Source organism: Phyllostomus hastatus, unplaced genomic scaffold (genome assembly GCF_019186645.2).
Source record: "Phyllostomus hastatus isolate PE091 unplaced genomic scaffold, TTU_PhHast_1.1 phas_scaffold_1674, whole genome shotgun sequence".
In the NCBI taxonomy this organism is placed as follows: Eukaryota; Metazoa; Chordata; class Mammalia; order Chiroptera; family Phyllostomidae; genus Phyllostomus; species Phyllostomus hastatus.
Window position 1 is genome coordinate 23,421,692 of NW_025334011.1, and position 25,378 is coordinate 23,447,069.

Here is a 25,378-nt window from a genome sequence, read left to right on the forward strand (position 1 = left end):
TAATTTATTGATGAATAAAAGCATGAGCAGACCAAACTAATCCTTAACTCACAAATTACTAAATTACCTCTCATTAAAAAAACTAAATTAAATAATACATAAGAGGGGTCTAACAAATATTTGTTGAGCAAATGAATAAATAGATGAATGCAGACTAATTCTTTATTGGCCCCCAAATCTCAGAATTATAATTCACCAATCTGCAAGCTGACAAATTTTATTCACAAAGTGACCAGAGAAAATATTGATTCAATAAACATTTGATTGGCATGATTAGCCTTTTATTAGTTCTACTCCCACAAAAAAAAATTAAAACACTTCTGGTCACTTTTTGTGCCACTTTGTGGAGCATAGCTAAAACTAGGGAAAGGCTGAAATGAGTTGTAACCATGAGTCTCAGCTCACAGTGGAGGATCGTGTGGCCATTGCACGCAGTCCCCTTAGCACTAGACAGTGGACTGGGATGGGGTTTTCCTGTCTTTGTATTATGCGTTTAAGACATCACGTCTAATTCTCATATTTTTATTTACTTATGTTCTTTATCACTTTTAACATTCTTATTTTTTAGCCTTTTCCTTTTTGTACTAGTTTGCTAGGGCTGCTGTACTAAAATAAAATATCACAGACTGGGCAGTGTAAACAACAGAAATTGACTTCCTCACAGTTCTGCAGGCCAGACATCCAAAATCAAGGTGCTGACAGAGTTGGATTCCTCTGCAGCCTCTCTCCTTGGCTTGTCGGTGACCGTCTTCTCCCTGTGTCTCACATGGTCTTCCCTCTGCCTGTGTCTGGTTCTTAATCTTGTCTTCTTCTAAGGTCACAGTCAGATTGGACTGGGGCTTCATTTTAACCTCATCACCCTTTTATAGGCTCTAACTCCAAATGGGTTACATTTTGAGGTGCTCAGGGCTAGGGCTTCAATCTATGAATTTGGAGGGGACACAATTCAGCCCATAATTAAGTTCTTGGAGATTTATTCCTGTTTCTTGAGACTGCTGCCTCTCACTCACAATGAATTAGCTCCTCATAGGTTTCATAATTCGGAATTGTGATCTTTGCCTTCAATGGAGCTTTGTCTGTGGTATTCTTTCAAAGGACATGGGCACATCCTTCCAAAGAGGTTTTCCATGATTTTTGAGAATTTACTGATCCAGAGCATTTTGTATGTTCATGTTTCAACTTGGAGAGTCACAGGGCTCTGCAATAAGCTTGAATCTCAAAACCCATGCATCCTGTAGACTTTGATCATGAATTTTCATGAGAAAGATTTTCCCCCTATAGTCTGTGCTGAGACAGAGAAGTTTCCTTGATATCTCACTTGAAATGAGGGTGTAGTTCCTCAAGATGGAAGAACTGGTTTAATGAAGGGGTCTCATTTACAACACCATGCCTCTCACAGGACCCTGTGGCAGTCAGAATCTTGGGGTGATCCCCCATGATCTCTGTCTCCTGGAGTTCATGCCCTTGTGGCATCTTCTCTCCAGTGCGGGCAGGACCTTCTACAGCTTCTAAACCACAGACCATTGCAAGGATGATGGCATGTACATGATTACTTTACATATGATTCTAGTACCCATCCCGCTGGAGCACTCCCTTCCTGCGAAGAAGAAAGCTGCCCTGTTGATGCTGCTGTTTTTAGGAAGCTCACCTGGCACTGAGGGCAGCCTTTGGCCAACAACAGGGAAAAAAATAGAAGCTCTCATTCCTACAACCATGTAGGATCTAATTCTGCCAACAAACGTGGCTCCTTCTTCAGTGGAGACCTCAGCCCAGCTGACATTTTAATTGAGGCGATGGAGACACTGTACAGGGTCACTAAGCCAAGTTCAGACTCTTGACTCACAGACACTGTGAGATAACAAATCTCTGTTGTTCCTAGACAAATTGGTGTAATGCCTTGCACAGAAAAAGATAACTAACATTCTCCCACAATTCGCGTAAGCACCAAACCTAAGACCCAAGATTTCCAAGACATCCTACCAAGGCCCTGATGTACAAGATCACTAGTTGGTTTTTAGTTGCCTCTTTCATTTTGGTCCCTAGGAATTTCCATTCTTTCTTTAACAATTAGCTGGACATTTACAAAAAAAAATTGTTAATGTTTATGTAACATATTTAGATTGTTTTTTTCTTTATTTTTTGTCAAACCAGTATTTCTCAGTTTATAAAGTCCTCCATATTGTTAGAAATGGAAGGACTTGTTAAAAGTTTCTAATCAAACTGGAAGCATTATGTTCTTTTCTCTTTATATTCTTCCTACAGAAAATTTATCTCCTTACAAAGTTCAAATAAAACTTCTCTGTAGACGACACTCAAGTCTTTGAAATGTTAAAACAGGGCAAAATAACCTTTGGATTGGGCCTAAGCAATCTTGTTCCCTAAAGAACTGTTTTCAAAGATAACAAGAAAACAGTTATTACGATTATTGTTATCTTAACCATAGTGACATCTCTGAGTTCCTATTTACATCTAACAGAGAGCTTGGCCACAGTAACACACACAACACTTAACAACGAATGACGTCTATGTGCTGGGCACTGTTATCAATATTTTATATGTATTACCTTATTTATCCTTCATAACAAGTCTTTCAGATGAAAACTATAGATGAGAAATCAAAAATTTAGTAGCTTGCTCAAGGCCTCAAAGCACATAAGTAGTAGAACTTGGATTTGAACCCAGGGTATCTAACTCCAGAGCTTGAAACATTAAAACATATACTGTACTGTTTTAAAATAAATGTCAGTTAAATGAATGCATGCATGAATGGTTTCTCCAGAACGATAGGAAGTAATCAACCATCTTTTTCATTTGCCTCCATTGCTCACTTTAGCACATCCTAGGTGAACTCTCTTTGGATCCACATCTCTCAAGGGATATTTTTGTCTGCTTTAGTTCTCTTGGAACTTGTACCAATAGAGCTCTCACATGAACCTAATACGACCAGTCTGGGGGGCAGATACTGGATAATAAGGGGGTGCTTTCCTCCAAGTTAAATAAAACCAGCAAGTTTTCTTTTCGCTTACTGGATTTCCTAGGATAGCACCTTACCTAAATGTTAGCTAACAGTACAGAATTTTAGAGCTAGAAGGGCCTTAGAGATAATGCAATGTATTCCAATCTCTTTCTTCCTTCTTCCCTTCCTTTCTCTCTCTCTCTCTCTTTCTTCTCTCCCTTCCTTCCTTCCTTCCTTCCTTCCTTCCTTCTTTTCTTCCTACTTTCCTTCCTTTCTTCTGTTTGTTTATTTTTTATCTTCACCCAAGGACATGCTTATTGATTTTAGAGAAAAGGGAAGGGAGAGAAGGAGAGAGAGAGAAACATTAATGTGAAAGAGAAACATCAATCAGTTGCCTCTTACACATGCCCCAACTAAAGACCAAACTCGCAACCCAGACATGTGCCCTGACCAAGAATCGAACCAGAGAACCTTCAGTTTAAGGGACAATGCTCCAGCCAACTGAACCACACCAGCCAGAGCCCCAATCCATTAATTTAATGATAAGGGAGACTGAGGCTCCAGTCACCAAAGTTGTCAAACTTCCCCTGACCACACAGGTGTGATCCCTAGGCCAGAAGCCAGAGGAGACAGAATAACCCAAAATCTGTTAGCTCATCCTTTACCTCCAAAGGACATGCCCAGTTCTGACATTTTTTTCCCAATCTTTTTTTAAATAGAAAATTTGCTTTAAAGATGTTATAATCCAATTATAATGATTTCACCCTTTTCCTAGTATAATTTTCTTCCACTTTCAAGTGGGCTTAGATTGAAAGGATTTATGCAGGTTCTGTTATATCCCACCAGATGAATGTTCTTTTGCCTCACAAATGAAGAGACTGCTTTCCGTACCAGAAGCTTTAGCAGAAGGAGAAAATGTGCTTTAACCAAATGTGTTTGCTTAAATAATATAATTGATCATCAACAAAGTCCTACACACTATGCAGTTTTTTTCTAGGTAGATAAAAAATCAATTTGAAACTTTCTAATGGACTCAATTGTAGTATGCATATTATATATACATAATATATAATGTTATATGTATATATAAAATACCAATTTGATAGATAAACAGACAAAACACATGTTGAGAGTGTGGGGTCCTCTGCCACATGAGACTTCTGAATGATTCAAGCCAACACTGGATTGAAAAAATACAAGGTGCTGCACTGAGCACAGTACTTGGGTTTCACGAACTGATGCAAAGGCGAGTCAGGCTGGGTTCGGATGACGGACCTTCACTCAGTACAGAACCTCAGCAGCCATCGCAGGCAGACAGGCAATCATTCCAGGGGTCAATTTAAAGTCCTTTTGGGCAAAGACATAAAACAACAATTGTTCACTGTAAGATTTTTTTAAACTATTATCATAATATTTATTTGGGAATGACCTAATGGTGCCAATAACAAGGAGGAGAGATCAAGTGCAAGGAGGAAAAACATGTCCCCTCCCCCTGTGACATCTTATTACCCCTCTCTGTCCACTCAAGCCGTTAGTGCCGTGAGATGGCAGAGCTGTAGAGGGAGGCCAGTGTCTCCAGGAATCTGCAACAACAATGCAATAACAGTAATAACATGCTGATGGCTAACATCTATTGAATACTCACTATGTTGCAAGCACTCTTCATATTCAATTTTTATTTAATTATGTACTGTGTACTTGGCATTGTGCATTTTCCATACATTACATTGTGTTAATCTTTACACCTAGCTAAGAGATAGGTCTTCTTATTCCTATTTTACAGCTAATAACATTTCCCAAACAACAAACCAGAGCTTGACTTTCTTAGAACCTCACAATCTCTCCCACTTATGCCACCTGCTACTGCCAAGGCCCCTCAGTACCATGCACAGTGGCAGACATAATTACTACAAATGGCTGATGTTTTCCTCTACGCTAGGAGCCAGTGAATGTAAGGGTCTCATCTTGGTTTTGTTTTCAATTTGCCACATGACCTTAACAAGTCACTTACTTGCTCTATGACTCAGTTTCTTTATTTGTAAAGTGAAAGTTATTATCTGTTCCACCCTATGACAAGATATTTTAATAACAGATTTGATTAAATGATTGCAAAAGCATTATGAAGGATGCTGTACAAACGTGGGCATTGGTAGGATGGTGTTTAAAAAATGCAGAGATCTTTCTTCTTCTTTGCCAGACAGGAGAGGTCTCTCTTTATACTTTATCCTGTGTGTCCTAGGATAGAAATCACCTATTTGACTACAAAAAAGCTCCTTTATTGCCTGTCTCATATTCTCCACTTCATCAACTGTAATAGGTGTCTACTCTGCAGAAGGCAGTGGACTATTTCAGTAAGTCTAAAATGATCCCCAAATATTCGTTACCTGGACACATTAACATGACTTTTCCATTCCCCTTTAGTCTCAGGCAGCCTAAGAAAGAGCATGCTATGGCTGTCTGACTTCAGCTGACACTTTCTTTCCCACATCTCCACTGATTTATAACTCGATTTGTCTGGTTGACCGTGACCATGGTGGTGACAGCGCACACTACCCTGGGTAGACTCCTCAGTTGGTGGGGGGATATGCCTATTAAAGGGAGAGCCTGGCTCCCTGAGGGTTTGTCTCCTGAGATGCATTTTTCTTCCTTTCTCATTTGCTAGGAGAAAATAAAGCCTGGGAGGAAACTAAGATAAACAATGGTTATTCAAATGTCCCCTTAGCTAGGATTTATTTTTTTATTTTTCCCAGATCCCAGATAAATTCTCTTTCTGGTTTCTGTTTTATGTCACTCTGGCTCACATATGTCAAACTCTTAACATTAACTAAAAATAGCCCATTTAGATGCAAACAGAATATCATGACACAGGGGATTCTGCTGTTCCATTTTGTTGTTTTTATAAACGGAAGGTTAATAAAAAGAGCTAAAAGAATAGTCTTGGAGACCTAGTCTTCTGTTTACCCATAGAACAGATGTAACTTCTCAGTCTTCCTCCCTCACACTCACTCTACTGGATTACTCAGAAAGCTGGGTTCACCCTAGCCTCCACTGCTGCCCCCTTAGATAGAGCTGATTAAAGAGAACATCTACCATTGCATCATTATCTTCATTTAGGCTACAATCCTGCTTGATAATTATGTGGGTACAAATCTACCACCTCTTTAAAGTGAGACTTCCCTAAGATTACAGATTATGTCATTCATGTTTTTCCCACAAGACACGACATGATGTCTTCCACAGAGGACACACTCAATTACAAATACTTGCTGGTTAAATGAATAAGTGAACTAAAATATTTTAAAAGGTATAGATGACAAGAATTCTAGAAGCTGTTAGGCTCAATCATAATTAGCCACATGCTGTCTGTCATGCACCACCAGCAGCCTTGGGTGGAGGAAGTTCAGCACTACCAATCAATACTGGCCAATTGGTAGCTAAAAATGGATAACCATCTCCTATAAGATTGTTGTTCTCATGCAGATTATTATTTGAAGATGAAACAAGGTGTTTCCAGTCAGCAGTTTTGAACCCAGGCTAGAGCTATGTGCTGTGGACTGTACAGATTTACACTCTAAAATAGGGCCCTGGGGCTGGAACAGGAACAGGACCAGTGCCCCCAGTTAAGGAGGACGGTCCCTAGAAGCTGTTTTGCTAGATTGAGGCGATGCTGTAAAAAGATATTTTATTGTTTCCCCAGCCATTTTGTGTATGAAACTGTATACTGAGATGTTGACAATATAATTCTGTGGAAAAACAAAGAATGGGGTAAAAATAAACTCTTAAAGAAGAAGAAAGTCTATTCAACTTTTTCTGAAGAGATTTAGCTCTTTTGAAAAAGGTGCAAAAAATATTTTTTTCTTTAAAAAAAAACCCTCAAGTAAAATGGTCTTTGAGCACCTCAGCATTTTCCATTTCTGGTCAAAATCTGAAAAACAAAAACAGAAGTGTGATCTGAGGTAATTATCATCTAACCAGGAGCAAAACAGGCCCCAGACCTCATGAAGAAGCTTAACCGAAAGAGGAACAGGGCCCTCCGACTTAGTAAAACTGAACTACGTGAGTTTAACTGACCAGCCCTAATTCAGAGCAGGTGCAGTCACTGCCTTTTGCTGACGCGCAATATTGCGAGAGAGAAAACACAAAGCTGGGAGAAGCACTGAGCGCTAAGAGGCTTTCAGAGGCTCCTGTTGCTAGGGAACCACTTCCTCTGTGCTCATACACAGCTAACTCAAGCTATTCAGATATCACTAGAATAATCTCTCTTAGGCTTAGAAGGAAAGGAAACAGCTCTCAAAGCTCAGACGTCATGGTAACACCAGGCAAGACTCGGCTTTTCCAGTGGACACCACAGAGCCAAGGATGCCAGGAGAGAACCAGAAGTGAATGGGCATCTTGTTTTCATTCAGACAGCCTATCCAGGTGTGCCACTTGCAAACCATAACAACACACGTGTGCACACACATGCGATTTTATTATCAGTTACCTGAGAGCAGAGACAATGTTTTATTCATCCTCAGATTCTCAAATCATTCAACATGGTGCTTCACGCTTAGTTCTCCAAGTTTGTTACATTTAACTCCTTCATTTCACAAAGATTTAATCAAGATTTTGTTCTTTGTGCACTGTGTGGAGTGCCATGATGGAGACAAAAATGCACAGATATAATCCTGACCCTAAGAAGTTTCCCGATCTTATAAGAGAAATGTTAAGAGAGGATTAGGTTGGTTTGCAAAATTAGCTTATATAAGTCATTGGGAGGGATGGTGGTGCGTAGGATGTATAATAGTAGGTAAAGCCCGGATACAGAAATACTAGTTAGGAGACTATTAAAATATATTCCATCCTTGAGCAATGCAGGGACTAGGGACATCAAACTCTTACACAGTTGAAAATCTGCATAGAACTTTTGACTCACCCAAAACTGTACTAGCATCCTACTGTTGACCAGAAAGAAGCCTTATCAACAACATAAATAGTGAATTAACATGTATTTCATATGTTTATGTGTTATATACTATATTCTTATAATAAAGTAAGCTAGAGAAAGCATTATTAATACAATCTTTAGGAGAAGAAAATATATTTACAGTATTTATCAGAAAAATATGTGTACAAGTGGACCCACGCAGTTCAAACCATGTTTTTCAAGGGTCAGCTGTAGATTGGGTGTGAGGAAATAATGACCTAGGCTGGAGAGTGACAACAGGACTGAAAAAGCTGAAACAGATATGAGAAATACTGCAAAGAGACTCAGTGATTTGGAGGTTAAGCAGAAAGAAGGAATCAAACATGACCTTGAAGCTTGAAGCCAAGATGGATGTTGACACTATAAACAAAAATTGTACAAATTGTACAATTGGAAAGAAGAGCCAAGTTTGGGGTAAATTTGTTATTGTCTTTGATTCTACCAGATTTAAACAATGTTCCAACAGAGTGAAACAGATTTAAAACAGAGATACTCAGCCTCACCAAATCTTTTTTTTGTTTGTTTAAATGAGGACTCTCATTTCTATTCTTTATCTCAATCAAAGTGTAACTTTATATGCCCAGGGCAAATTCCAAGAACTCACCCTACCTACCCCAGCACTTACTTCTTAAAGGAAACCAGCAGGGTTAGGCTTTCTAAAGAATACCATATCTAAGATCCCTGCTGATAAACTTGCTCAATTCATGGAGATGAAATCAACCTTCTCAGTATGGTAGGGGATTTTTTGCATATTTGTTGAAAATGGCTAGGAGTATAGGGCTGTGGACTCAACCAGGACTACATTGGGTAAATTAGCATTTTAAGCTTTCGTTTCCTTATCTGCGAAGTGGAGACACAGACTACCTATTCTTAGGGTTGTCAAGAGGATTAAAGAAGAAATCCATGTAAAGCACTTAGCATGGTGCCTAATGCATTGCAAGTACTTAATAAATGTTAGCTAGTGTTATTGTTAGAGTACCAGACAAGCCTAGTTACCAGATGTTTTATGTTCAATTGTTAGAAAAGAACAATTCAGATAAGGTGACCCTGAATGTGCACAAATTAAAAATGGCAGCTGGACCAGATTAACTCATATACAATCAATGGGTTGTAAGTGGCAAGGAACAGAGAAAGTCGTAGTTATCTAAACTGATGCAATTATTCATTTTCTTTAAGCCTTTTTAAATTGTTGGATGGAATTACATACTGTGGACCTACTTAGGGCAGGGAAGACATGAAAATAATTCAGGCACAGAAAAAATGGTAAAGCATAAAGTCTGGAAACATGGCTATTAGGGTTGAGGGCAGTAACAGGTTCTGGATAAATGAAAAACCAAAAAGATGAGACTTAAAGCCCTATCTCAGTGCCCAGCATAGAAAACAGGCTCCATAGGCACTTACTGAACACGTGAACAAATTAACCATGTGACCGAATGAATGGATGCCACAGTATTTACAATTATGGCCAACTACTAGAATCAGGCCTTTGCAAAACATACCCCGACTTTTTGGGTCCTTGGTCTGTTCTGCTATTATGGCTCAGAAAAAGCCAAAAGCAATTTATCCCTTTTGTCAGTTGCTCCTTGGATAGAAAAGCTGAAATTTTCCATGATGATTACACATACTAGAGCCGTGCTTGATTGACATCCATCTAGAAGATGCCAGGCACACAGCCAGATGGGAATGTGCTCACAAAGGGAATTTTATATCAGCCTTGCTGAGCAAAAGCAGAAACAGAAGGCCTTCACTATAGCCCTCTCAGTTCCTATGATTGGAGAAGGCTCAGAGGAAAAGTTTGTGGCCCTGTAGCTTTTCTGGAGACCTCAATGTCCTATGTCACCAAGGTGCCAGCTGGAACTATACTTCTAGCTATTTAGCCACACCCATCCATTAAGTGATTCTGTTTCCTTGTGGTACCCTTACTAGTTGTGAAATACTTGTCATCCTCCATTACTGAAATGAGAAGCCTCTGAATAGTACAGTATTAGCCTCTTACACAGAAGAAAAGGTAACTGCAGGAGCTTTGGGGAATTGTGTAAAGATCACTAGCTGAGGTAGTGCTCTCCAGCTTGATGTTAGCATTTCCTTGCCTGTTTCCATAGCAATGGTCCCCACACAATCTTATCTGCTCTGCAGACCACAGGCAGGATGGGAAGGAACCTCTAGCAAATGCAACAGCAGCTGATTTTTTTTTAACCATTTAGGAATGCAGGTCTGGGTTGGTCAGTTCTTGCAATTTCTCAAGAGAAATTGGAACGTATATTTTTTACAAGAACTTTTCCAGTTTTTGAACATTGACAAACAATTTTTAAAAATTTTAAGAATTGCAGACCAAACAAAACATATCTACAAGCTTAGTTTGCCCTGTTTGCAACCTTAGTCATAAGCAGTTAAAATCACCTTTCAGGTTTTCAGAATTACTCACCCTGTTTAAATATTTGTGTGGAATGTAGATTGCATATCAGCTCTCAGCCACGACTTGTTGGAGGCCGGTCTTCATTAACATTTTACTATTGCCTTTTATTACCTCTTTCTCTTATTCTTTCTCTGTGCTGAAAATAAGGAACTTGAGGTGTTCTTTTCTAAGCTGTTTTAAAAATCAGGCTCAAAACAGAACAGATGAATATTCAAGTTCACACAGATCAAGTCAGAAATTAAGCTGAACTTTCAGGCCCATGTTTGGAACTTAAGAGTAAATGACTTTGTGATGCAAATCCACTCTTACACCGAAATCAAGCATGCTCCAATGGAGCCAAAATATGGCAGTATCTAAACAAATGTTTTGTGTGATTGTTAAGTTTCAGAGAGAAACAACCCATTCCTTTCTACATTAAATATCCCCAATGGACATGTAAGGATAGAACACAGAAGACATTCAGAAAAGGTCAGAGAATTTTAGGAAACTTAAGAATGCCATCATTTTCACCAGGTAATATAATAATAATCAAAGTAGCTATTTTGCATTTAGGGGGTTTTTTAGATCTCTGTCAGGATTATTGATGCTTTTAAATATGTTACAGTGTGTTCGGTGCAGTGAATGCACCAAGGGTCCCTCTTAGTTTGGGTTCCCCCAGAAGCAATTTATTGGGTTGGCCAAAAGGTCTGTTTCGTTTGTTCTGTAAAATGAAAGACACATTTTTCATTTTCACCAATAACTTTATTGATTTAGATACTTTGAGTATGTTGGCTATCTCCCACATGGTGTAACACTGATTGTTCTCAATTAATGTCTCAACTTCAACTGGTCTACCTGACCATAGAGCGTTGTCCAGTGAGAAATCTTGAGCACGAAACTTCGAAAACCACTTCTGACACATCCGACCAGTCACAGTACCTTCTCCATACACTGCACAATTTTTTTTTGCATTTCAATTGCATTTTTACCTTTCTTGAAATGATAAAGTATAAATAATATGCCGAAAATGTTGCATAATTTCTTCCATTTTCAATATTAAAATGGCTATATAAAAATTCACCACTTTTGATATTTTTTTAAAAATGCATGTTGATCTGACAGCTGTCACAATACAATCTAACAAAATTGTTTTGAATGAAGTTAAAGACAACTAAGCACCACTAGAGCCATCTTCATGGAAAAAAAACCCAAACAAACCTTTTTGGCCAACCCAGTATGTGGAGGTGAAGGAATACCAGGAAGGGAGAGAGCAATGAGACAGGCTCTGTCCGGCCAGCTATGTCTGTGGGTGACTGGGGCTTCGCCATATTGGGGCAACTCCAAGAGCCTATGCAGAATGTGCTCCGCAGCTGTTCTGCCTGGGAGGCCAGTGAGCAGGGTATTTCATCAGCCAGTTCCATCAGTGATTACTTTGAGGGCTATTCTTCAGAGGCATTAGAACAGCTTCTGGAAGAAAATGCCTCAAGCAGAGACCTGGGGGTGCTGGAAGTAAGGCCAGTGTGCACTGACGTGAAAGGCAGGGAACCAGCAGGGATGGGGCACTGAGTGTTGTTCTCACCGTGCCCCCCAGGGTCATCAGTCCTGCCTCCCTTATCTTTGATACAGACAATGATATTTTTTCAATATTATGTGAAGTGTTGAAAGATTGAAAAGCAACCCTAGGACAAATCCCTTACTATCTTTTCAACCATATTGCTTAACCCTGTGCCCCTCCCATGTACAGAATCTGGAGCAGTGGCTGATCGATCCATCAGGAAATGTTTAAGTGTGTAGCAAGGTTTGGTTGCCACCAAGTCAAGTTAAACTGAATTGTGGGGCGAGCAGGAAAATAAAGAAGCTGACTTCAGAAAACCCTAGGACAAAAAGTGCCATTTCATTTAAATGCTTTCAGGAAAACATGGGTAAATAGCAACAACAACAATGGAAACAATCTTTGAGACTTAAAACTTCACATTCTCTCCCCTAAGAGCATCTATGACAATAGTCACCTGGAACTTCTAGATGGCGATTTCCACTCCCCATATACTGCAAATGAGAGGACAAGTATGCTCCAAGGGCAGAGTTGGTTGGGTATCTGAACACATAGCTTGCTGCACAAGTTCCGCCTTTTTATTCACGTGCAGGGAAAGGAAGTGAGAAGTGGGTAGAGAGATGCCTCCAGGATGAAAACAGTTAAAGACCATCACTTTACAGTTTGAGCAGTTTAATATGTATGCTACTTCAATCCTTGCTGCTTTGTATATTAATGTCACCTTCCCAATTCTTTCTACCCTAAGAGATTCTTTTTTTTTTTATCCTTACCTAAAGACATGCTTGCTGATTTGAGAGAGAGAGGAAGGGAGAAAGAGAGAGAGAGAAACATCGATTTGAGAGAGAAACACAGATCAGTTGCCTCTTGTATGCATCCCAGCCAGGGGCCAAACCCACAACCTAGGCATGTGCCCTGATCAGGAATCAAACTCACAATCTTTCGGTTTACAGTATGACACTCCAAGCATCTGAGGAACACCACCAAGGCATCCACTAAGGCATTCTTATAAAGGCCCAATAACAACTTTTAAACAAATAAACAAGAAAATAAAGTGAAATAGCATAGAAATTAGGTAATTCTGCTCCAAGTATTACCACACTGAAAATGTCATTGCTCGTAACTGATTCACATTATGACCTAGAGAAACTTCTAGAAAATTCCATACCACCATCTTCACTGTGCTAAAGAGACATAGGATTGGATAGAGAATCGTAGGTGATAAAACTACTGAGGTGTCTCATGGAGTGTGTGGGCACAATATCAAAACTAAACATTTGCTGTGCAGGTTCATTTCCACTCCTCTTCAAGGCACAAGTGCAGTGGATCAGCAATGCATCAAGTGTAGCTGAACACAGAAGGCTAAACCAAACCCTCATTTTTATTCACATTTGTGCCTTCCCATGTATGAACAATAAGTGGCCTGTTGAATTTCCATAATAAAAAGAAATCTGGAAACGATTAGCTCTCTGCCCGTGGAAATGGGAGAAAAAGCAGAGTCTGATCTCTGGAGATTCTGAGGAGAATGGATGCTGTGGTTCAGAGCAGGAGGTGGTAATGTCACTTCATAGATTTTGCCTGGGAAATGCTGAGAATGTGAAAAGCAAATTTCATTAGTCTGACACTGTCTCAATGCAACATAAAGTGAGCTGGGAGCACGCTGCTCCATCTGTAACAGGAAGGCCAGGAAGCCTCTCCTCACCTCAGTCCAGAGCATGACCTTGTTCCTTCTCCTGCTTACAACAGACAACACCTTCACCCGCCATGTCCTCCCATCCCCGTCACCAGAGAAACGTCTCTTTAGATTTTAAGGCAAGTTCACTAATTTCACAGGTGAAGAAAATCTAGGCCAAAAAAAAAAGACTTTTTTCCTACTCATGCCGATAATGAAGGATCTTAACTAAATTCTGAAAACATCTTGCTCTTGATGAATATAGCACCCATGGCCTCCTGCCCAGTGGTGTCTTATTCTTGGAATAAGGAATATATTACCTTCAAGGTCTGTGTTCCTCTAGTAAACCTCTTACAGCAAGTATGTTGCTGCCTTCCTTCTTTGGGAAGAATGTATGTGATAGCAAACCCCCAATCGGCATCATTTGAAGTTGAGACAAAATAGTAGGATTCCTTCAACTAAAATAAAATTATAAGAGCTAAGTCCCATAAAGGGATTTAAGGGTCAGAACTCTGCTGAAAGTCATCTACAACCCCACTAGCATTTTCTATAATAAAAGGCCTCCCAGGAAAACCTCAGACTGTTCTACTGTTAAGGGACTGGAAAGAAGAAAAACTCAGGTTAAAGGAAGTACATTTGGTACCTTGAAAGGGAAAACAAGTCATCACATCTTCACCTACCCTGTGGATTAGCATGCTTCACTTCATGTTTATTAAATCCTCCCTCAATTAAATAGCAGTTTTCATATCAAAAGTTGTGTTGTAAACCAGACTCAATCATTCGTCCGTGCATGTATAATTTACTGAAACAACCATTTATTTTGAGTTCTTCCACATTTCAGGCATTGTGCTAGGAGCTGAGGGAAAAACAAATAGGAGACACTCCGTGTTCAGTTTCTGATCAATCTAATTGCTTCAGCAAGAGTTTAATAGGAAAGAGCAAGCATTAATTTTTCATCCAACAAACGCTGATTGAGTGGCCCATAAGTCAGGCTCTGTACTAGGCATTCATTCTGTAAGCAGCAGCAGCAGCAGCAGCAGCAGCAACAGCAGCAGCACATAGAAGGTTTAAACATCATGGAGCCTTCATGGAGCTTATGTTCTGGAAGGGAAGACACCAAAGAGCAAGTGAAAAAGATGAAGTGTCAGAGAGTGAGAAGTGGTTTGCAGACAGCAAGCAAGGCGGCCAAGGAGTTAGGAGATGATGGCAAAGTTACAGTTCTGCTCAAGGTGGTCAGGAAAAGCCTTCCCAAGAGCAGAGGCCCAGCAGGAGGTGGGGATGTGCGCCTTGCAGACCGAACATCCCACACAGGAATTGAGTGATCAGGTCTTAGCTGAAAGCCATCTACAACCTAGTGACGCTGTCTCCGGTAGAAGACCTCCCGGAACCCTCAGACTGTCTGTTCCAAGGTTAAGGGAATGGGAAGAAAATACTTTAGGAAAAAGGAAGTATACCACCCTTCTGTTTTCTAACTTTCCTACCTGAACAGTTTTCTATTCATTCTTTGGCTAGAGCCTCAGAAAAATCAGTAAAGAAGATAACTTTTATGCACAAGCAGAGCAGGGTGTGACTAAAATACAGCTGTTTGGGCCAGAAACCTCATTTTGACTTTTCTGTGATATGAAAGTAAAAGCAGACACTTTGTCTGAGTTATCAGAGAATGGGTCTCATTTGGTCACCTCCCAAGGCTCCGGTCCAGAAAGTCTGACCTCTGAGTGCCCACAGCTGGCCTCACACATAGTAACGCCATGCTGCTCATGGCAACCCTGGTCTCACTTCCGCATAAGGGTTACAAAAATACATATATTTTTCCTCACTGAATCCATTTTTAGTTGAAGAATTTTAACCGTTTGAGGTTCATTACTTCACACTTGAAAAACCTACAAGCCACAGGAAATGAAAACTTGACTAAATGCAGAAGACACAAACAGCCAACCCTGAGAGTGTGCAGGGCCCGGCTCAGCCCCGGGTGACCTTTAGCAGAAAGAGAATATTCTAATGAAACTCCTTCACTGTCACAAAAAGGGTTCAACTTATAGGATTCTCCCCTCTTTTGATCAAAATGGCACAATATTGGAGTCTTTTTTTAAAGATTTTATTTATTTATTTTTAGAGAGAGGGGATGGGAGGGAAAAAGAGAGGGAGAGAAACATCAATAGTGTGCGGTTGCCTCTCACATGCTCCCCACGGGGGACCTGGCCCACAAGCCAGGCATGTGCCCTGACTGGGAATCAAAATGGAAACCTTTTGGTTCACAGGCCGGCACTCAACCCACTGAGCCACACCAGCCAGGGCCAATCTTAAAGTCTTGACCGCACAAGTTGAGTGCAACCCAAAAGATAATAAGGATTCTGTAAAATCTTGAATTTTCAACACATTTAAGGTTGTTTCAGCATTCAAAAATACTTGACCTGCTTCTAAAACAATGCATGGGCAAGAAAAATGGCAAGAGCCAACCAACACTTTAAAAATATGTTTTACTTTTTTAAAAAAGGCACCAGAAAGGGCACAATTCATTTTTAAAAAGAATTTTCTCCAGAAAGCATAACTGGCCCATTCGTTGGTCTTCCTGCCTGCAAGGGAATAAATGAACAAGTTAAGACATGATGTGACACCTCTGAAAGGTTGCTCATCCCCATCTCTCCCTGGGAAAGTGGTATGACATTTCCACTCATTTGGCTACAAATAAGAATGGTAAAGACAACATCTATAGTTTCTTTATGTGGTCTATAAACCTCAGTTTCTGTACTAAGAAAGAATGTTCAGTTTTAATCTTATTCGATGTGATGGTTTCATAAGCTGTTGTATGTATGTATGTTTGTTCCAAGGGCCTTTCAGTTGAATAGAAAGAAATCCAATGAAGACTCATAATAAAACTTCTTCTCTAAAATAAAAACCAGAGCAACTGTAGAAGAGTCTGGAAAAGGAACACATTCCATGGAAAGGCAAAAAAGAAAGAGAGACTGACTACCTATGGAAAGAAAGACCAGAGAGGAGGTGGGGACAGGAGCCACGAGGACCAGACAGTCTTACCACTTCGATACAGCAGTAACTGAAAAATCAGGCATCAACCCACACGAGAACACGTCAGCTGCTTCTAATAACTGGGTTATCCTCAGAGGGCTATGGTAACAGGCTCCAAATCGTGCCTTCTTACTCACATACTGTTCTCTCTGTTTGGAATCATAACCTCTTCCTTGTAACTATTAGTAAAGTGTCTTTGCTTTTTCTCTATTATACAAACAACATCATGGTCACATCAAAGGAAGTCTGAAGCATGGACATCTTTCTTCTGCCACATCAAAAGAAGTCTGAAGCATAGACATCTTTCTTCTGCAGTACCTCCACTTGCATCGCCATTTTTCATGGATCCATTACCTCATTGTTCCTCTACCTCATGCATAGCCCAGGTTCAGTTTTTAATCCATTTCTTTATTTTTACATTGAATGTTACACCAGATGCACTGCATCTTTAAAATACCACCTTTTGGTAAAGGATATGACGTCATGTGAACAGACACAGGTTCTTAGAAACACACAGTCTGATGGGAACTTCGTTGACTGTCCCCATAATTCAGGGCCTTGCTAGGTTCAGGTCAAGATAGTGGCTAACCATGCATTGTGATTGTAACCAGACATGCCCCTGCTCCACCTTCTTTACCTGTTTGCTGATGTTTCAGATCCCTTTAGCAGCTACCAAATTTTTCCGTTCTGTAGGTAGATTTACAACTTAAAATACCAATAGGCTGAAGAAGAGGCAACACAGTGGTGTTAATTAACATGTGCTGATTGCATGTCCTTCTGATGGAGAGAAACTGGGGACCAGAAATAGTGAGGAGGGAATCCCACTGAGGAGGGGCAGGGTACTAAGAGGGCAGGCTGGAGGCAAAGGTACACTTCATCCATCTGCTGAAGCTGCCCTGCACTGGTCTTACAGAGATGGAGCACCAGCTGATGGCAACCCACATGGCATCATATTAAAAAGGACTTATTATAAATGGGCTATCCTATCCACTCAGTTAATATGTCCATGAAGTCAAGAACAATCACCATCTGATTCTGAGTAAGCATTAGGCTTCTGCCTATTATAGGCAGGCCACTTACAAAAAAAAACAAAAACAAAAACAAAAAACCAACGACCCTCAAATATGCATAGACACTGAATTATTAGAGGAAAAAAAACAGGTAATGAGGGTGGTGAAGTTTAATGCATTCCTCCTAATCAACCTGTTATTATCCCCTGGGTGGGCCCTACAGGTATAAATTATAGACCTCAACATAAAGTGACAGATGCCTTAGGATTAAGTCACCAACAAAAAATGGGTGGAACTCCAAATAGGTATCACTTTGTATACCTATGAGTAACAGTATTTGGTTTTCACTTTATAAATACCCTGGCTAATGTGTCTCCTTTCACAAATGGATTTCATATCTATCCTTCAAAAGTCAGCTCATGCCACAATTTCTCGGATAACTTCCTAGACCCCCCAAATGCAATTTCTCCCACCTCTTTAGCACTCCCACCCCCCTCCTATCTTTCTTTTAACCTGTACTGTATCCTACCTTTCTGTGTCCATGTTTTATTGGCCCTATTTCACTACAAGCTCTGTGAAACCTGCCTTATCTGTAACTTACATTTTACTTGTTTAAAGGCTACAATTTCTCTCTAATTCACATTTTTTATATGTATAATGGCTGCATTTCTCACTTTCCCATAAGCTCCAGGAAGCATGGAGTTGTGTCTGTTCTATTTACCACTCTAAACATTGCACAGTTCCCAGCACAGGACGTAGCATATAGTAGACATTCAGTAAACATTTCTGAGTCAATATGTTACATGTTCATACTTTTCAAATAATCTAGCAGACACAAGTTATACCAAACAGGATTTCAAATAATGGCTAAGTAAGTAGATTTGCATTGAATGGACTAAGACCGGTGACACAGTCCCGTAAAGCCACATTATAAAAACACACATTTGGAGTAAATCCTGAGGAAAGAAGAAGGGCTCTACAGCAAGCCCCAAAGTCAGTGGACACAAGTATTTTTTAGGAAATGGTGAAAAACATTGCATTTTCTGCATGACATTCTAGTTAGAGAATGGGGTTATTAGGTGTTTTTCTTTTTTTAAGAAAACAGGGAAATGATCCATTTATTTGTAATCCAAAATCTAAAAACTATATAATCTGGTCACAAAGAAACTAGGATTATAGATTTCTAACTCAACTGTGTTCCTCTTGTTCTGTGGGATGATGTTCCATGGAAATCACTGACTCTACATGTATTAGCTGAGGGAAATCTTTAGCCCTACACTAGATTTCTAGTAAAGCATGCTGAGGCTCCAATGACCTAGGAACCAGCAGGCCTGTGAAACTGGAGTCTCTGATTTCTGACCCTGAGATGTCACAGTAGAACTCACTGAAATCAACTGGTCTTAGAAAAGTCTCCATGAGTAGTGGCTCCTACACAACACATGGAGTGATCAAGGCTCTGGATGTGAACAAATGTCCTCTGTATATAGTGGACACTATACCAAGAATGAAAATAATATAGCTTATAACAGCAGCTGAGAAACAAAATCTCTTGGTTGGCCCATTTGCACTGAGCCAGTACTGGCTGTCACTCCAGCCTTCTTCTCTAGCTGGGGAACTTAAGATCAGTAGTAAGTGTGCAAAAAGGGGCACTCAGGACAGTTTTCAGGGCTATAACAGCAAACTCCAACTCTGTTCTCCAATACTTCCCTTCAAACTCCAAAATGCGGTCCAAGAACACTTTTGCAAATGTAACCCCAGGGGACTTCTTAGATGCTACTTCCCCAGTGCAACGGTATTTGCCCCTTCCTCAGTGCTTCCAGTAAAGATTTAATTGGGTCAGCCTTTTTAAGTTATTTCTCATGTGCTAACTTCATCTGCCTCTTAGACATGGTTTCCCAGAGGTCAAGAATCATGTCATATTCTCTTTTATACCCCAGAAATCCAAAATAGGCATGGAGTTGGCTCACATCAAGCCCACCCCATCTGCATCTCCATTACAGGCAAAAAGAATGCCTCTCACATAGTAGACATGAGGGCCTCAGTAAGAAATTAGTGACTGATTACTATGTGCCAGGCACTGTCCAGCATGCTGGGATACCATTAAACAAGCAGGTGAGCCCTGACTGGTGTGGCTCAGTTGGTTGGGTGTCATCCTGCATAGCGAAAGGTTGCCAGTTCAATTCCCAGTCAGAGCTCAGGCCTAGGTTTCAGGTTCAGCCCCCAAATAGGGCATATGTAAGAGCCAGCCAATTAATGTTCCTCTCACAAGGATGTTTCTCTTCCTATCTGTCTCCCTCCCATCCCCTCTCGCTAAAAAAATAAATAAATAAGATCTTTTATTTAAAAAAAAAAGGTAAGCTCTTACTCTCTAGGGAACATTAAGTAGATAAACCAAACAACATAAAGATTATTTTGTATCATAACAGGAATTATGAAAAAAATTAAAATGGGCAATGGGATAAAGAGTGGTTTGGAGGAATGATAAGGTGGCCTAGGGCACTGAATCTTTCAGCTGAGACCTGATTGATGCAGGGAGCCAGTCACACAAGGTTCTGTGAGGGGAGAATGTCCTAGAAGGAGGTACTACGCTAACGCAATTTTTGTCATTGGTGGGGGTAGACACCGGGAGGCATGCAGAGGGAGATGACTGAGCTGGTTAATTGCTGATTCTCTCTCCTCCATCTATACCAGAGGAAGGTACCATCTTTCCCTTCACTTGGCATGTTCTCCTCATTACCATTTGCATTTTCTTAATTCTGTTCTCTGATTTCCATTTAATTATCGGAACATGAGCCTCTGCCAGCAGCTAACACATCTGGAGCCCTCTGCTAACCTTTAATCATGTAAAATACCAAACAAAAAAAAAACCATTGGTAAATTGAAGTTGGCAGTATTAAGATTTAGCTTTTATTCCTTTTAGGTCCATTCAACTAATGTTTATTTTTATTACTATTACATCTCATTATCAGTACTGATGATAGTCAGAAACTAAATTATGAATTTCTCACCATTTGTTTCTTTCCATATTATTGTATAGAAGTCCTATTATGTGGTAAATATCTTTGGCAAAGCTGCACATTGAACTATATACAAACATAAAAAAACACTAGCAAATGCATCTAAATAACATTTTCCAAGATAAGCATAAACATTTTATTGAATAACTATGCTACTTATTTTAGTATTACTGATTTGAAATTTCTTCATCATTATTATCATGTACTTCACTGCAAGTATTTATGCATCAAAAACAGTAATCAATAAAAGAAAAAGAAGGAGAGAAGAAGCTATTTTCTACATCATGACCAGATTGTCCAGATGTCATGCCTGGAATACATCACAAGTGACATTTCTAGTCATGTTTCCAATTGTGTGGAACATACAGATTTTCTGTTGCAATCTGAAAGCTGTGAGCCTGCAGTCCGCAAAAGCAGCCCAGGGGAAAATGCATCACACAGAATGTGCTCTACCTGATGTCGTCTTCTCTTCCAGCTGGAGGCATCTAGGCGCTTCTTGGGATTCCTCTTCTTCCTGAGTTCCAGCCCCACAAACCAAAAAAACAAACAAACAAAAAACAAAAACAAGGAGAAAATCAAAATAATGCATTCCTTACAGCAACATTTTTGCAAATCTGATTAATATGAGATCAAGATCTGAAAACGTTATACCAAGCCCTTTTAAAACTGAGACTTTGGAGAAGCAACAATGCAACCGTAGATGCTGAGTAAACAAATATGGGGGCCCTGCATTACAAACTACAGGGTACTCCCTACATGGTTCCGTCTATAAACGCTGCCCCTGAGTAGTACAACTGAGGGGCCTCTCTGACTAATACATCTGGGGGCAGCAATTACTTAGACATACTAGGGATGAGTCTCTCCATAAGATAGCAATTCTGCCAGTGTGGTACAACACAAGAGAATCATGTTTTAGTTTTTATAATTCAAAGCCTGATTTCATGTACTTTTGAAAATGCTATCACTGTTCACAATTATTTTTTTGAATGTTCACAGCAGTTTTATTAGTAATGGCCAAAAACTGAAAATGACCCCAGTGTCCTTCAGTGGGCGGATGGTCAAGCAACCTGTGGCACATCCACACCAGGACATGCTGCTGAGCAATAAAAAGGAACAAACTATTGACATATGCAGCAACTTGGATGGGTTCCAAGGGCATTATGCTGAGTGAAAAAAGTTAATCTCAAAGGGTTACATACTATATGGTTCCATTTATACAGCAGTTTTGAAATGACAAAATTAGAGAAAGAGGACAAATTAGTGGTTGCTAGAGGTCAAGGTTTGGGGGCAAGGAAGGCAGGTGGCTGTGGCTATAAAAGGGGAGCACAAGGGACCTGCGTGATGAAACTGTTCTGCATTTTGCAGTGGTCATCACATGAGTCTACACATGTGAGAAAATTGCATAGAACTAAATACACATAAATACCCCAAAAGAAAAAAGTTCAAGCACTTGAGCACAAATATTTTAATTTCTCTAAAACAGAATTTTCCTTAAAGAGCTATCCGTAGTTCAAAGCTCATTTCTATGAGGTGTTACATCCGTCACTCTTTTAAGAGACATAAAATTGTGAAAAGATACCACCAGAAGCTACTGAAACTTTTCAGCTGAGAGTTAAGATAAAGCTAAGGATGTTTCCATGCAGAAATCCAAAGAGGGCAGTCTGAATGAAACAAGTTCCCCACGGTCACACAAACCCTGGAAAAGAAACTAGAGAGGGAAGCCCAAGCCGGTGAGCAGGTGGGAGAAGGAAAGAAAACATGGTTCGGCCAGACCACATGAGGAAACTCAGTGCAGATGCTGGCTCCAGCATTATCTAAGTAACCCTTATTTTTTGTCATAGGTGAGTCTAATGACAGTCATATTGTTGCAAAACCAGTCCAAATTTTATCAAGTTAAAAAGAAGTCTCTCATCAACTTATTGGGTGTAGGTAGCAGGTAACCCGTGTCCTCCCACACCAAGAGAAATCAGTTCTGTCAAGTCCCAACGGGCCTCGATGGTGCTGTTGGTGGGCCAGGCACCTCCCAGTGATGTTTTACTGGCTGGAATAGAAGCAGGGTGGGGTGGGGGGGGCGGTGTGTGGAGAGTAGGCCTTATTACTCAGTCAACTTCTTGCCCTTGAAAGAGAAATGAAGGTAAAATAAGGCCTTCCAAGTGGCTAGTCCAATGAGGCAGAACATTGAAAAGACACTACTGAAGTACAGGCCCCGAGTGTTGACCCACTGGTATCATGTATCTTCTTCTCTGGCTTTTTGACATAGGCAAAATCATTAACAATAGACTCTGAAATTTCTCTGTGTGTTATACCTCTGCCTCTAAATGTTTGAGCTTCTCAACTTTTGTGATCACTTCATAATTTTTTGCCTCCACTCCATGCTTCATGCCTAGGGTCATGAGTTGATAAGGTATCTGTCCTGCTCCCTTGCTCTCAAAGTGCACTTCCATGTTATAATCTTTAGTGGTAAAGGCAAATTTCCCCCTGGCTGTAACCTCCTTTTAGTATAGAAGCTGGTGGCAGAATCTGTGATCTTGAGGTGGGTGTACAGGTCACCAGCAGGTCCTTGAGGATCTCCCCTTGGAAGCACTTGCAGGAGTTAATGGGCATATGGAAGGAGATGGCAAGAACCTAGCTGGGGCCAAGCGGAAGTAAAAGGGGCAATACTAACCAGCAAGGACCATGCTGGGGTTGTGGGCCAGACAAGAAAGACCTGATGCCACACAATCATTTTTACCTCTAGGAAAGGGGGTAAGCATATTCTCTGAGTCCTGGTATGATATTCTTTAAAGACAATTGTAACTGCTGTAGCATTAATTAGCATTAATATACAAGCAGACCCAGCTAGGACTGAGGGAGATAAATCAAGAGGGACGTCTACATGGTACTTTTCTAGTTTTGTCTGCAAGATGGCTTTATGCCGATTCCTTCATTTATTTTTCCTTTCATTGAGTAAATATTTGTTGAGTGCCTGTTCTGGGGCTATTTCTGTGGGACCTTAATCTTTAGGCAGAATCCCTTCCAGCATCCTCTGAATTATACTGCAGGTAATTGCCTTCTCAGCTTCCTTGCTAAGCAGCACACTTCCCATGTGCATAGTCTGATCAAAGGTGTTCTGGACCATAATAAACCATATGGGTACGGTTCCATGAATGATACCTGAAGGTACTCTGCAGCTAGAGTGGAGCAATGGAACTCAATCACTGATGCAAGTTGGCAGTTGCTGGGCCATATCTCATCGCTGGTGATGAGAATCCACTGTCTCTCAAGGCTGGTTATAAGATTTGAAAAAAAAATGTTCTTTTCAATTTATAAAGATTAGTTTCCTTAAGTCACCATCAGTAGCCACTCATAAGGGAATTGATTTCACCTGTATGGGAACAAATATTTTTTTCCCTAGAGATCAAAAATCAACTTCAAATGTTCATCATCAGGGACCAGTTCCAAAAAATTGTCCTGCTTTTAAAATCCATGAAATAGCACTCTCATGGGTAATTTGGGGTAAATAAGCCTTCAGTTCAATTATCTTGAATTTATGTGTTATAAGAAGTTTTAATAAAAATTGCTTTCAAAATTACATTTGTGAAGAGTAATGGGGTAAAGTATTAATGTGAATTAACACTATATCAAAAGACATGTAAATGGTTTTTTAAAGACCCCCATCACCCAGCAACTAAATGGAGCAATAATTTCTTGTTTCATAAGGCCCAACAAGACAGTGTACAATAAAAACATGAGGACCTATTTTATAATACAACCACAGAGAAAGTCTCTTGAGATGCCAAGACAACCCAAATAAAGTTGTTTCATAGTTTAAAGGATTCTCCTTCGAGCCAGTAAGACTGTTTACTTTTTTATTGCTCTGAATTCCAGAATGGTGAAATAACTCAGCCCTTTAGCTTTCCTCCAAACATATTTATTACTTCATTTTAAATTGCTCCTCCTCCTCCAACTTTCTCATAAACTAGTAAAATTTGCAAAGCCCTGGAATGATCTGCAGATGGAAGGATATTTGGAATACTTTTGACTGGAGAGCTCTCAGAATAGAATAAATAAGCATCTGTCTTCGATAGTATAAACTATGCTGTAGTTGGTGAAAAAAGGCTGAGCTCCTTAGATTCTTGTGTTTGTGCTCTTTAGTGCAAGTCTGTGATTTGCTGAATTTGTTCTTACTGGCTTTTTCCCAGCAGAGCTAGAATTAAACGACAATAGTCCAACTGTAGCAGCCATCTGTTGATTTTGCTGCCTGGCATTCGCACACTCTGTCTAGTAAGTGTGTCCTGATTTCCTCTTTAAGTCACTCTTTCCCACTCTTACTGAATTGTGATTTTTATAAAACCAACCCCATACTCCGCACAGGGCCGTCCTCATCCACCACACATGTGACTGAGGGCTGGGCCCATCAGTCCAGTGCATTTCCCTGTGACTGGTACAGGATGGTCATGTGACCCAGAGCTATGTTTATCAATCCACTGCAATTTTCCCTGAGATTTAGAGTAGTCACGTGACACAGGGCTGTGCCTGTTAGTCCACTTCATTTCCCTGTGATTGGTTCACAGTGGTTATGTGGCCCAGTCAGGGCTAGTGAGAGATACTCCCTGAACTTATGGGAATACGACTTTTACTTTTACCCACTGATCCTGAAACCTGGCAGAACTGTGAACATTGGAACTGCTGCTGTCACTTGAGGCTGAGACAAAAGTCCACACGAAGTGAGGCGGAACCAAGAGAGAGACTGATGATACAAATTCCCCGTGATATAATTTGAGCCCCCAAACCAGCCATGCCTGAAGCA

At 40.2% G+C, this 25,378-nt stretch overlaps 1 protein-coding gene and 1 pseudogene across 2 annotated transcripts in view; both read right to left on the reverse strand.

Annotated features, from left to right (window-relative positions):
- The window catches only part of FAM107B (family with sequence similarity 107 member B), a 200,758-nt gene that overhangs the window by 104,252 nt on the left and 71,128 nt on the right, over positions 1–25,378 (reverse strand). Inside the window, exon 2 of one of the 2 annotated variants that reach the window (XM_045858006.1) lies at positions 21,043–21,103. In XM_045858006.1, the coding sequence (XP_045713962.1) occupies positions 21,043–21,103 (61 nt within the window). Of the gene's footprint in view, positions 1–10,347; positions 10,459–21,042; positions 21,104–25,378 lie in introns of those variants that run through there. The other variant, XM_045858010.1, reaches the window with a different exon arrangement.
- LOC123831041 lies at positions 22,685–24,931 on the reverse strand (annotated as a pseudogene).